At 39.5% G+C, this 14,584-nt stretch overlaps 1 protein-coding gene across 1 annotated transcript in view; it reads right to left on the bottom strand.

The window, feature by feature from the left end:
• Positions 1–1,240: 1,240 nt before the first annotated feature.
• The window catches only part of LOC138580682 (toll-like receptor 13), a 67,589-nt gene continuing 54,245 nt past the window's right edge, over positions 1,241–14,584 (bottom strand). The window contains exon 2 of the mRNA XM_069651403.1: positions 1,241–5,887. Within this exon, the coding sequence (XP_069507504.1) occupies positions 2,865–5,726 (2,862 nt within the window). The 5' untranslated portion in view covers positions 5,727–5,887 and the 3' untranslated portion in view covers positions 1,241–2,864. The remainder of the gene's footprint in view (positions 5,888–14,584) is intronic.

Genomic DNA, 14,584 nt, shown 5'->3' on the forward strand with positions numbered 1-14,584 from the left:
ATTGGACTGCAGCACAAGTTGTCACTCTTTCACATATATGCAGTTGAACATAACCTTAAGTTAAATGGGGGAAATCAAGAGTCCACATCTTTACAACAACAAAAAAGCCCCAAAAAGATGACATGGAAATTATGGGAGTCTCCGGAGAGAGTTTCTGCCCTAACATACCTGGGGTTTTGAATTTGACTGCCAAATCAGGAGGGGAATACTATCTCAAATCTAGGTATCTCCCTCTGCTTACTAAGATGAGGTGGGTGTACGTACAACTTTGTAGTTACTCATTGATTCCGCTCATACGGCTCTAGCAGATCCAGGTAGAGCCGAGGATTTTGTATGGGTTGGATATTAACCTCAATGACCTGGGACATAATTTAAACACGTTCCAAGGAAAATTGTGGAAAGAAAATTTAAGACTAGCAAAATCAATACCAAACTCAATTATATGACATGAGTTTGGACTAGTCTCACTCGCTGCAAGGGCTGAGTGGAGGAAATTGATGTCCTATGCAAAATTACTAAATCCACTGCCTCATTCGTAATATGAAAAATGGGGGAAAGTGCAGGCATGAATTTCAGGAGAGTCTATTACCAGTATGAAGGTAGAATTGAACAAACTACTGTATGAAATAGGGTCATCCACAGAAGAGTTGAGTCAAAATCAGGCAAAAGTAAAACATTGTTTAACTATAGCAGAAGTAAAATAGCGGAAGATCTAACTAAATTCAGCCTATATAAGGAGTATGCAAGATTGGTATATAAGAGGGAACAAATCCCGAGGTATGTACTTATCTCTCCATGCTCCAAAAGAAGATCTTTATACCTCAGTTTCCGAATGAACCAACCCCAGCATTGGAGAGAATGGGGAGTTGGAATGGTGGTATAGCAGACTTAAGCTGTAGGCTATGTCGTATGGCTGAAGAGAAGGAAACAACTAAACAGCTGGTTCTGGGCTGTACAGCATTGGGGGAGGATCGGAAGAGATGCCTGGATATGATTCAGGTCAACAAAGCCTGCTAGGCGAGCCTAATGGGGGGACAAGGACAGAGCCGAATCTTAGCTTTATGAGACCTACTCTTCAGAATCTGGAGAAACTAGGTAGAGTGGGGGAGGGAAATAAGAAATAGATCAATAGTCTCTGAGGTAGCTGGTTGGCTCTTGGATGGACGTATTTCTCATTTGTATGGATTTGTGTATTTGATGAGTATTGTATAATGTAGAGGATATGTTCAAGAAGCAAAAGTGTGTAACATTCTCCTTTATTTTGTAAAGCATATCTATTGGTTTTATTATTTTATAAATTGTTTATGTGGTTGTGAAAGTTATTTTATAAATGTTGTATGTATTTGTGAATGTTTCCTTTCTGTTTACAGTTGAGAATCAAAACACAATTAAAAAAAAAATGGTCATTCATCCACTTTTCCGCCATCTGCTCTCAGGAATGAGTCTTCGTCCAGTTCAAATGCAAATGTTGGTAACAATGTGTCAACCTCTTTCTAATTGAAACCAGGCATTGTTCAGGATGAGAATACAATTTGAAGATATTTTTAGAAAGCCTCAGTGTGGTATTAGTTGTCTGTTGTGTTAAGTTGCCATGCACATGAACACGTTTCTATTATGATATCATGGTCAAGTGATGGAGTTTGGTCTGAGCATTCTGTGGTCCGGCCACATTTGAAACAAACTAAAATGGAATATCCCTGAAACCAAATTTGTTGCAGTCCTAATCATTTTGCGAATCTCCAGAATCTCAGACAAAAATATATGTTCCTTCTTTCGTCAACATAATCAGCATATCAATAGTTAAATAGCTTGGCATTCACTTTGACACCATGGTTTTCACTTCTGGAACCAAATAAATCCAGTGACCATCACAACGATCATCTTAGGTGTTTGCTCATAATCGTGTCGTCAATTACAACACAGATGGAACCATTACTGCAGGTCACCATATAATTGACCTATGGAATTGGTCTGCTAGAAGACCTGATTAAATGCTTTCAATTATTATTTGTAGATTGAGCTCCAAAATCAGAACAGTTGAGACTGCCTATATCTCTCTTGTAGGACTCCAATAGTCTGTGGTAGGAGATAGACACCAATGATGAATCATTTGGTGCATTTTCTTAATTATTCTTGGCTCAACCCATAAATGTTCACCATATGTCTAAGTAATCACTGTTCCATTGTTCAGGTCTTACGTTTATAGAGCTACTTGTATGTTAACACTGGGCCACTCTATGATTAACAAAATGCCGCTCTGACCTTTCTCAGTTTCTTACTCATTTTCTAACCAGTATTGCCTGAACGTTGATTAGTAAAATTGGTAGTGCTATTTCTGGGTTGTTTTGTAAATTAGATGGAAGGTACACTCTAAAGACAACATAAAAGCAATTATAAATCTTCAAGGAATTGTTTAAAATAATTTGAGAATGATGGATGCTAAATAATAGATTTTTGACTGATATACAGTCTTGACATTGCTTCTTCTCTGTATAAGATGTCTGTCAAGAATATCTCTAGAAATTGACAATGACAAATACGCATCTATGTGAATTGGCCGAACATCAACTCATCAAATTACATTTTACCACATTTCATTACTATATTCATTGCCGCAAAATAGAGGCGGCAGCCCACGCAAACTCCCACTCACTTCCCCCATTCCTTTTCCATATGCATAACCCCGACCCACCACTTACATATTTGTGGTAATATACAGTTATAAAATGCAGTAAAAAATCTCAATGAGTTGACATTCCACCAAAATACATAAACACATTAATACATCTTCTGATTCCACAGATTTCTCTTGCTTGGTTATAATTCAGAAAGTCACTTTCAAAAGAGTTCAAATCTTGGAAAGATTAATTTTGTTTTGGAACAACCCCTCGCAAAATTGGGTTATCTTCTGCTCCGTCATCCTTTGTTTTTAAAGCCATGTTGACTTTGTGCCAAAAAATAGGTATTTCCTCCCTCTTGTTTGGCCAACGCAGGTACGTCTTCTTCTTCACTAGCTTTCTCATTCTGTGGTAAGGGGAAAGCCTTTCTCTCGGTATCTCTTCAAGGAAAATCAAAACCAGTACGTCCTTGCGTTCATCGAAAAGGCGAAAACTGGCCACCTGCATCTCACTTGAGCACCACTCACTCTCCAAGTAGTCTTCGCTGATGACACAGATGGTCTTGCGACTTGCATAGATGTTCTCTACAATGTTGTCCAGAATTGGCTTCCCAGGCTGAAAGTCTCGGTGATGGAGACACAGCTGCCACTGGTATTGCTCTTCCAGTGTTGGAAGAAGATCATTCAACACCCATTTCTCGTCATGCTTGTTGTATGATACAAATGCATCATAAGTATATTTTGCAGTTGCTTGTCTCTTTTGTTTTCTGTCATACAGAAAAGCAACTAAGAGGTAGTATGCGTAGGCCACCTCCCACCTAAATAAGTGGTGAAATGTACAAGAAACCATCAGCAATATTGTTCCGAGAGATGTGCACACAAAGAGGATAAACTCATAGTTCACCGTGCATGAAGTGGTTTTGAACTGATGGAGTGGCATTCCCATTGACCCAGGTGGATACGCACAGGTATACTCATGGAAATGCAACACCTGGGTATGAAGATTGTCTATTGCCCAGTTCAAAAAGTCCTTGTTATCACAATTACAGGTGAAAGCATTCTTTCTGATATCTAGAAAATTAAGAAATGGCAAGGCCTTTATATGCTCACGAGTAATAACCTGCAGCTGATTTCCCACTGCACGGAAAAGGAACATGCGTGAAAAGTTGACATGGAGTACAAAATCCAATGATTGCAATCCAATTCGACTGACGTGTAGCTGACTCAGGTTTGAAACTGGCATAAACACGTTTGGATCAATAGATTGAAGTGGGCTATTACTCAAGTCAAGCTCTTTCAGTTGAGGGGTATAGGAAAAAATATTAGGATGCAGGGTGGTGATTGCCAAGTTACCTGCATGGATCCTTTCCACTGAAACCAATCCTTCAAAGAAATTGGCTGGCAAATGGAGTAAGCCTGTATGACCCTGACTGTTAATAGTGAGTATCTGTAATAATTTAAGCCTGACAAAGGGAGGTCTTTTAAGTGTTTTAGTTGAAAGATAAGAGATGTGGTTACTAAACAGTTGTAATTCATTAAGGGACATCAATCCATTGAAGATATCCTTCTCTAACAGTAGGCTGGTAAGCTTATTACTGCCAAGAAGTAGCGATTTCAAATGCTGTAAACCATCAAAAGCCCCCAACTCTATTGATTCTATCTGGTTCTCCACTAGATTAAGGATGCGCAACGACATCAGATTTTTGAAGGTGTGCTGCTTAATGGAAGAGAGTTTATTTTTGTTAATTTGTAGAATTTTTAGCATTGTTAAGCTTGGTGAGAAAGGTGCTGATATTTCTAAGAGATGATTGTTTCCCAGTGTTATTTCTGACAATCGCCCAAGAGCCCAGAACTGAGAAGAACTCCAAATGTTAGTTAGTTGGTTACTGAAAAGATTGAGTGATGTCAGGTTACTGGGAGTCACAGACTGATTCAGCAAAATATCTGTGATGCTATTGTATTGAAGATCTAAAATCTGCAATGTCGGAAGCTGCAAAATGTCATCTGAGACTGTCAGTATCTGGTTGTTTCCCAGGGACAGCGCCTGCAATGCATTGAGATGCCAAAACATAATTTTGTTTACATGCTGTAAATGGTTGCTATTTAGGTACAAATGGCTAAGGACAGTGCAGTTTTGAAAGACACCTTCTTTCAGCCCTGTGAAGTTATTACCTTTCAGTTCAAGAACCTTAAGAGTGGGGTGGGAGGAGCAGACCTCTTCCACAAGATTATCAGAGTCAGACAAATTCAAATAGTTGAGTTCGATATTCTCCAAGGAAGAGCAAGAAAGACTTTGGATGAAGACAGACAGCTCTGGAGGCTTCATCTGAATCCCTGATAGAAATAAATTCTTTAGACTATTTAGGAAACAGGGATCTTGAAAGTCCCATATCACTGAAGTATCTCCACCGACAAATGAAGAATCCAGGGACTGCAAACCCTTCAGAACATCACTGGTCACATTAATCCATGAGAGGGGATTCCTGGAGACATCTAGTTCACTGATGTTCAAGAGGCTGACCCTCAAATCACTGGTTAGGAAGTAATGCAAACCGTTATCACCAATGTGCAAGTGCTCCAATGTCCTCACTTCAAACACTGCACCAAATGCATCCAAAGTGTGCAGCTTGTTGGACCCCAAGTCAATCGTTCTTAATTTCTGAATGCCCGCAAAGGCAGTGGCTTCAATGGTGGTGATGTTGTTGTCCCTCAGCAGCAGGGTGGTGAGGTTATTCAGCCCAGTGAACATGCTTTCAGCGAGGATGGTAAGTGCATTAGTGGTGAGGTTCAAGAGCTCCAGTTGGCCTTGGTTGGCGAAGGTGTGGCTCCCAATGGAGCGCACCTCATTCTGGGACACATTCAGCACCTGCAGGAGACTCAGGTTTTGGAAGTCGTTGTGTTGCAGGTTGGTGATCTGGTTCTGGGACAAATCCAGATTGATGACCATCCCAGGCAAGGAGGTTGGGACATGTGACAAGTGAACCTTGTAGCACAGGACCTTCATGTTCTTTCCCCAGAGTCCTTGGACTTGGCAGTCTCCCAGTGAAAAAGATGCCACCCTCTCAGAAGCTAGGGAGAGCAATAAAATTGCTGAAAGGAAAGCCAGCATGCCCTCTGAGTCTGTTCTCCTCCTCAAAAGACACTGACAAAACCACAAATCCCTTGCACTCAAATCTTTACAGCCGCAGTTATTTTCTTGACACCACGTGTGGATTCATCTCAACCCAAGTCCAATTCAATTTTCTTTTTGCACTATTTCCTTCATAAGAACTAGGAGAAATAGAAGAGAAAACACATTAGAATAAATGAAGCATATAACTTAAATCAATCTAATGTTTTTACACATCCCGTTACCAAAGACTTGAATGGCACATAACTGATATCTTAATCATACATCCTTGTTAAGGCCATGTCCCCAACCTGGGTAGGATATTACACACGGATAGAAATAACCTCAGAACCTTTTCAACTGTTGGGACTATTGAGTGCAGTACTAGCAGCTGAGGTCTGTGTGCGACCAAGGGATCCGAGATACCCTCTATGCCAGGGGGTATCTCAGGTGTTGTCCTTCCTGTGAGGTCAGGAGAATGAGTCCTATCACTAGACCAACAATAACACCAGTTACACACTGCACTGCAAGAATGTGGTGACAGGTATCACATGAAAACACATTATTATTTGGGGTGTGGTTGAATTGGTGTTCACTGTGCACAAAATCAATCACAGGAGGCCTTCGCTGGCAATGTCTGGGATGTTCTTGCTCTAAGTTTCAGATCACAGCACCCTGAGAATCTAGGGCAAGCATTATTGTGCAAAGTCATGGAGTTACATGCTCACTGTACTGTTCAAAGCAAAAGCAAAGGCTAGCCTTTCCTCACACAGTATGTCTCTGCATTCTGCACTGTCTATGTGTGGAGAGGCTCCAGAAGAGAAATGATCAACCACACCTACTGGGTTTGTGAGATGGGCTGCCCCTATGAAATCCCAAGGTTTCAAGAGGAAGGTCTGCAGCACTGCACACTGACTTATTTTCTCCAGAATCAGAGAGAGAGTGGAAGTGACCCACGTTATGTAATGTTGGATGACATCACATGAAGTGACATCACATTAGCTCTTGCTTGGATGACATTGCAAAAAGGGACATTACACCACTCTCAGCCCTGGGGAAATCACTGGAAATGGTTAAAATATCCAGCAATTAATATAAAACTACAACATATGGTGATTCTAGAATCGACAGCTGAAGGAGATGGCTGCCTAAGAGCTCAGCTCCTTCCCTGAGATCCTAACTGACTGATAATGACTGACTCAATCTCCATTGAAATGACGGACCCCTCATCCTCCAGAAGAGCGAGAGAAGGAGGTGAATCAGCTAAGTTTAATGAGAGCATCATTCAGCCTTCCAAAAGAGTAAAAGAAGATGGTTTGATTGCCTGTAGGGCTGATGGTCAATCTGCTGTAGACTTCCTAACTCAGATGATGGATAGCGTGGTCCTGTCTATTGGGAAAATCAAACTGACAGCCCTAGAAATGAAAAATAACCAGGCTCAGGTCATAAAGCGTAAAGAGGTCCTGGAGTCCAGAGTCTCAGACTCTGAAGAAAACCTACATCTCTTTGAAAACAACATTTCACATTTATCTTTGCATTTGGATGAAGCTCAAAGAAAGATCTCTGAGCAGGAAAATTATTTAAGACGCTCTACCATAAGAATAACTGGTTTTGCAGAAGGGGGTGAGAATGGTCACCCTATTGAGTTCCTGCAAAAAAACTCTACCTGAGCTATTGAAGCTACCCCCCGTAGATCAATTGGAAATTGCGAGAGCACACCGCTCCTTGGCTCCTCAAGCAGTGCTTGGACAAATCCCCACACCCTTCTTGATTAAATTGCTCAGATTTCCAGTAAAGGAAATGCTTTTGAAAAAGGCTAGAGAGCTTGTGGACTTCAGATGGAGCGAGAAGCTCTGAATTATGCTTTTTAACGACTACAGCAAGGATATAGCAACCCATAGAACGCTTTTTGTGGAGGCAAAACGTCTGGCACGAGAGAAGCATCTTACTTACCACATGGTCTATCCTGCTATCCTAAACATTTCCATGGATGGTATTACCCATACCTTTCAAGATCACAATAAAGCCATTGAATTTATAAAAAACCTTTCAACAAGAGAAAGAAGAGTCATTTGCGTACAGAACAAACAGACATTAATCCAGATATGTTTTTCTTAATTGGTTACAAAATCACTTTTTTCTATTATTTAAAATGTATTTGATTACATTTACATGTTCGTTTTAATTGTCAGTTAAATATAGCTTTCTATGCGCAAGATATCTTTTTTAGGTGCTTTCCTCTAATGTTTCTTTTTACTTTGAATACACGGAATGTATTATTCTATGTCCGTCATTGCCTCACCAGAATACTTCTTGCGATTGACTCGGGACATATACAGCTCAGGTTGATGTAGACGTGATTAACTGGCCCCCGCTCCTATCATCTAGATGGCCTGTGTGTGGAACCTGATGGGACGGAAGCACCCAGTGCTAGGATACGTGGTAACCGACCTGGTGGTCCGATCATCTGTAATGTAACTGGCTCTCAAACCCTTACGGAGCATCACGCGTCGCTTTTGGTAAAATGGTGCAAAGGTGTATTAACCTAGACTTTCGTCATTGCATTAGAAAACGTAATTCCGAAGAGATTAGTTGATGTTCATACGGCAGAAATATGACACTTGACTTTTAAGTGAACCATACTTTTTAGGAACTTAGATCTGTAATGGCTCTTTGAATAGAGTGAAAGAGTAATAAGAGTTTCTTTAGAGACGCTGTATTTTGCTCTGATTAGGAAACACTAGTTATTAGGTGCTGGCTGAGGAATAATACAGGGGAGAGGGTTGTCAGTATAGATGAGGTGTCCTCTTCATTTTTAATGTTGTTTGTTGAAGCATTATTCATTTGGTCTCATACAGCAAATTCCTAAATCTGTGCTTATTCGGTGCATCTCTGCTTTTTTCTGCCAGCTGGTCTCTTAGCTGATCTCTATGCTCTTTTTAACTATATGAGGTACTGTGGTAAGACTTAAATTGTTCTGGTGCAGTTCCTCTGCAAGTTATATTATTTAGAGGCACCGGGGGTCCTTGCATTACATTAAAAGTTAGTAGTCATTGTTGTGGGAGCCAGCACAGTATGTAACCTGGATTGTAAAAGGGTGTGTATGCGGTAGCAGTGCTTTCACCTGATGTCCTGCTCTAAGTGGATTTAGAGCTGTTGAGACCACAGGCCTTGAGTCAGGAGCTCTGATATCTAAGTAGTGGTACTGGGTGTTTAGAGAAACAGGTTGTGTATAATGCTCCCAGCCAGTTTCTAAGTGTTCCATTCCTTTACCATGCCACAGCCAATCACTACAAAGAGATTAACATGCAAAATACCTAGATAGATATACCAATTGTATGCTGATTGAGTGGGTTGTTTTAAAACTTTGGATTCATGGGTAATGTGATTTATGAATGGTAGATCAATTGTATGAATGATGAATGTGTGTGCACACGTATAACTAGTCTGATTTACTTTCTGTGAAGGCAAGTTTGTGCAGCTAAGTCTCTTAAGAGTATAAGAACCTAGATGAAATGGGGACACTATATTATGTAATAAATAGTTTGCCAAGAGATTATTTCCCAACACAGAGGTAGGAGGGGAATTAATTAGGGTATTTGTTATTGTATAGCACCTAAGTAGATAACTTTGCCTCATACCTATGCAAGGAAAAGTACTTTTATTGTGTCTCCTGTATAATTTTAAGTAAGTCGTTTTAGAGATGAATTGTTTATGTTTTTTATCTGTTATTGATGGTCCCAAAATTAACAGAAATAAACAGAAGCAGGGACACTTTCTGTTTAATCTATTATGTTCTCAAGCATTAGATGTCTTTATGAACGGCCAATGGTCAGCGCTTAGAATTTATATTTTTGAATGATGATGAGGGATACAGTGCGTGTTGAGTGTCTTTTTAGTTATGTTTAGGGATTTATGTTATCTGTCTCTGCCATTTTGAAGTGATTAATGGCAACAGATGATATGTATATATTGATTTTCTTTTTTGAGGGATATTTATTATATATTTGATTTGCTTGTTGAAATATAAGACATTTTTATGTACTCATGCTTTGTTTTAAAGGTGATGAATTATATGAGAATCTTTTCATGTATGGTGAACTTGATTTTGGATATCCTATTGTTTCTGTATCCTCTGCAACTTCATTTAAATGTGGTATATATTATTGGGCAGCTGTTGTCTCTCTATTGGCTATTCTTTCATCATGCTCTGGTATTAGTTTGTTTTCCTTATTTTTGTCGTTGTTGCTTTTTTGTTTTATTTCCATAATTTCCTTTGTTCATTTTTTTTCATTATTATTTGGTTGCTTGGATATTAGTCTGTTATTTATAATACCTTTAGATTTTGGTATAGAGCAAAGCCCTTTAATATTTGGAATTCGTACTGTAGTGCTGATAGTACATATGTTAATGATATTGTTCTTGAAGGGTGGGGAGTTGTGAGAGAAATTATGAACCTTATTGAAAATGTGTCTGTTTGCTTGTGGAATAGAACAATTAAAATGTATATATTACCTCCCCCCTAAATGACCAATTCATTGTATGTGCTTAGGTTGAATGTGAAGGGAGTGAACAATCCAATCAAGAGAAAGAAGGTGCTCATTTTTTAGGCAAAAAAGAGACCTCATATTGTCCTAGTCCAGGAAACACATTTACAACGTAAAAAAGTGGAGTATATTCTAAATAATATATAAATAAAAGAATATTCAAGTTATTTTGCTAGTAACTCTAGAGGGGTGGCTATCCTATTTAAGAAGAACTTGCGATTCTCTGTGGAAAAGGTGAATATTGATACCGAAGGAAGGTTTGTAGCAATTAGATTATGAGTGGAAAATAAGCTCTTAATAATTTTAATGTGTATGCCCCTACTATAGCTCAGTATGAATTTTTTGAAAAACTAAATGATGTCCTGAAAGAAATGGGTAGTGGGCCAATTTGAATAGGCAGGGATTTCAATACCATTTTAGATAAAGCAGGTAAAGCATTGGACAAGTCGGAACTATTGTGTTCTTATGCAGAAGAGAGGGTCAGAAAAGGACTTTTAAAATTAATGCAGGTGTGGGACTTACATGATGTTTGGCATCAGCTAAACCCAGGGAAAAAATAGTTTAGTTTCTGTTCAATACTGCATAAAACATCTTCAAGAATTCATCACTTTTTAGTCAGTAGGGACTTGTTTGGCTAAGTCAATGCATCAGAATGGGTAATATTGTAATTTCCGATCATGTATATGTAAACATAAAGTTAGACTGTCCACAGGGGGATGGGAAAGGAGATCATCAGTTGAGATGTAATACTCGGTTACTGCTAGATCAGGACTTCAATAAGAAAATTGAAACAGAAATGTCCTTGTTCCTTGAAGAGAATGCTGAGTCAGTTGACAAATTGACCATTGTTTGGGATGCACTGAAAGCTTTCCTGCATGGCAGAATGATTAGCTATGCTTCGTACAAGAAGAAAGTGAGTGAAGCACAGTATATGAAGTTGAAATTGAATTACACACATGTTGTAGCCAAACATATGGCTGATCCTTCTGTTGATTCTTTTTCCAATATGATGAATAAATGCTAAGTGTACTTTAGATAAATTGATACATTGTAAGGCCGAGAGAGATTTATTTTATACTAATCAGATATTTTTGGAGTGTGGTGAGAAGTCAGGGCCATTATTAGCTGACAGATTAAAAGGAAGAGAAAGGGAGAAACACGTGCTTTGTATTTCAGAAGATAATGGCTCATACTTGAGGAAAGAAGAAGAGATTTGTGGAGCATTTAGAAAGTTTCTGTATTGTGAGGAAGGTAGTATAGATAATCGTGAAGTTTCTGACTTCTTCTAACGTATTCCTATTCCGGATTTAAATGATAGTGACAGACGCCTATTTGAAGTAGAAATGTCAAGACAGGAAGTTATTGATTCAATGGGGCTGATGTGTCCTGGGAAAACCCCAGGGCCGGACAGATTCCTGATTGAATTCTATGCTGCATTCAGTGCTACCCTTGCTCCCTTCATGGTTGATCTTTTTAAGGAAATTATTAATTCTGAAGCGTTAGCCAAGTCCATTAAAACTGCAGTTATCTCTGTGATAGCTAAACCTGGAACAGATCACTTGAGATGCTGGAATTATAAACCTTTATTGTTATTCAATGCTGATGTCAAACTTCTTGCAAAGATTTTTGCAATGCGTATTAACTGTCAGGCTCCCAAAGATCCTCCCCACACTCCTCCCCACCTGTTTCCTCTAAGGAACAGTCCAAAGCTTCTGATGTCTTCTTTCGTCGCGGTTTCCTCTGTCCTGTTGATTTCTTGTCTTTCTTTTGATGAAGATAAGGACGTGCTCCCTCGGAGGCCACCTTGACTGGGAGTGGTAAACCAGACTAGGTGAACCCCAGGGAGCAAGACCCAAAGTTTCAGGGAAAAAGCCTCCTGGCTGAAAAAACCCTGTTTGATGACATATGATTGTTGAATCCGGATAATGTCCTTCAATGTAGACTTATCTTGGTGAGCCGGATCATGTAGGTACGCTGCACTCTGGGTATTGTAGTTACTGAAGGAACGGGAAGACTTCTGGCAATACTCCGTAACTTCTTGGTAGATAAGCAGAAAGGAACTCTGGATACCGTAGTTCCAACTGAGCGTGACTTCACAAGAACAATAGCACAAGAATGTTGGTGGTTGTTCAATACAGAGGAAGTAGAAGGTAAGTGTAGTACCATAGAGTAAGAGGTAAGGAAGAAAGAAGCATGTAATACAAGACTAATCAGTAGGAACGTTCGAGGCAGAAGCAGAGACGCCTACGGAAGAGAGGAATACCGACTCCAGTAGAAAAAGAGAGGTAAGGCAAGTGTACGCCGAAGCAAAGAAAAGGAAACAGGTAAGGCTAGCGTACGCCGGTAAGTAAGAATGAATGAATAACGGCGTCACGAGCCACTGCAGACTCGTGTGGCAGAGCAGCGCTGTTAAAAAAAAGGAAAGATAAGGAACTCCGGCGACGGTCGTCCGGATGTAGTAAAAGGGAGCGAGAAAAAAGGCAGAAGAGAAAGTAAGAATGAGAGACGTGGAAAAAGGGAATAGAAGGAATAATACCACAGTACCTTAGGGAAGGCAGAGTCACATGAGTGCAGGAAACCATGCAGAACAAGAAGGGTTCTGCACAGGAAGACGTATATAGCGGAGCGCTGTTCTGCTAAGAAAGTCACTGGAACAACACAGAAACTCTGAGTGGGAACCATAGACGATACAACGCAAGGATTGTATCCTATTCACCATAGATAAACATTCGGTGGCCATTTTGGAAATAGGCTAGAATGATAAAATGGAACACATGACCACCATGTTAGAAGTACTTCCATTTCTGCCAGCACTTCCAGGGCCACAGCATGACATTAACCCACTGTTGCCTAAAGTGATGCATCAAAACCAAACAGGATTTATCTTTGGCAGAAATAGTTTTGATAATTTGAGGGAACTGTTGGATGAAGTTTATTTATAATGTAACTCTCCGGAGCCTTACACAGCAGACAGTATTGATGCAGAAAAGGTATTTGATAGAGTAAACTGGCCTTTTCTTCGACAAGTGTTGATTAAAGTTAATTGTGGATTTCAAATGTTAAGACTTTTTAATGCATTGTATAGGTATCCTGAAGCAAGATTTTTGGTGAATGGTTGTCTATCTGAAAGTTTTTCAATTTATCGTGGTACTCGCCAGAGTTTTCCCTTGTCCTCTTTTATTTGCCCTTTTTATTGAGCCACTGGCTATCTCCATTAGAGGATATGGTGATATTAGAGGTATTTATTGGGTGACTGTATCTCCAAGGTCTTACTATTTGCAGATGACCTTCTAGTTTAACTTCCTGACTCAGAGCAATCGTTTAAGGAACTAGTAGCAACTTTACAGGTGTTCGGCCATTTGTCTAATTATAAAATGACTGTTTCCAAAACTTTGATTTTTTCTATATCCCATGCATGTCATAGAAACCTTCTTGGAGTCGAATGGGCTATGGGGGCGGATAATGATTTTAAATATCTGGGAATACAAGTCTCCAGGCAGGTAAATACCCTGTTAACATCTAATATCCGAGCTAAAATTGCAGAGATAGCCATACTGTGCATGAAATGGAGTAGGCTAAATCTAACATTGTGGGGCAAAATCAATGTTATTACGATGACTTTGGTCCCAAAACTGCTTTATATTTTCAATATGCTCCCACTCCCGTTAATTAAAAACTTAATTCATGATATTGATGAAGTCTTTCAGAATTTTCTTTGGGAGAGGGGGGCAGATCTAAAATTCCTAGAGATGTACTCATGAAATTGGTAAGTTTTGGAGGATTTGGCTTTTCGAATATAGCTCTCTACCACAGGGCTTTCTCCTTTTGCATTTTACACTTCTGGCTAAGGGATGATGTACCTTCTTCCCCAAATTTGGTGGACATAGATAAATCCTTTGTTCATCCAGTCCCCCTGGATTGTCTCCTTAGCATGGACAAGAAATTGAATATAGATAAAACCCCCCTTTTTGTACATCATGTCTTAAAAGATTTGAAGAAAAACTGTGAATCCTCTATGCTTAAATATCTTCTGAGTTTGGAATCATCTATCTGTGTGAGACTCAGCGATTACATTTAATAATCATTCTTTATCTTGGCCCTCATGGCAGGTGTTGGGTATCTGGAAAATTGGACACGTTTTTGATGGGACATCTATGCTCAATTTTGAGTTCTTGAGATTCAAATATAAGCTGCAATCCTCTGAACAACGCCATTATCGAGTGCTATGCAGAATCTTTAAAGTATTATTCACTCCATTGAATGCTTCTATACATGAGATCCCTCCTATTTTGCATTTGAGTAAGATCGAAC

Source organism: Ambystoma mexicanum, chromosome 3p, assembly GCF_040938575.1.
Source record: "Ambystoma mexicanum isolate Mex_15411 chromosome 3p, UKY_AmexF1_1, whole genome shotgun sequence".
In the NCBI taxonomy this organism is placed as follows: domain Eukaryota; kingdom Metazoa; phylum Chordata; class Amphibia; order Caudata; family Ambystomatidae; genus Ambystoma; species Ambystoma mexicanum.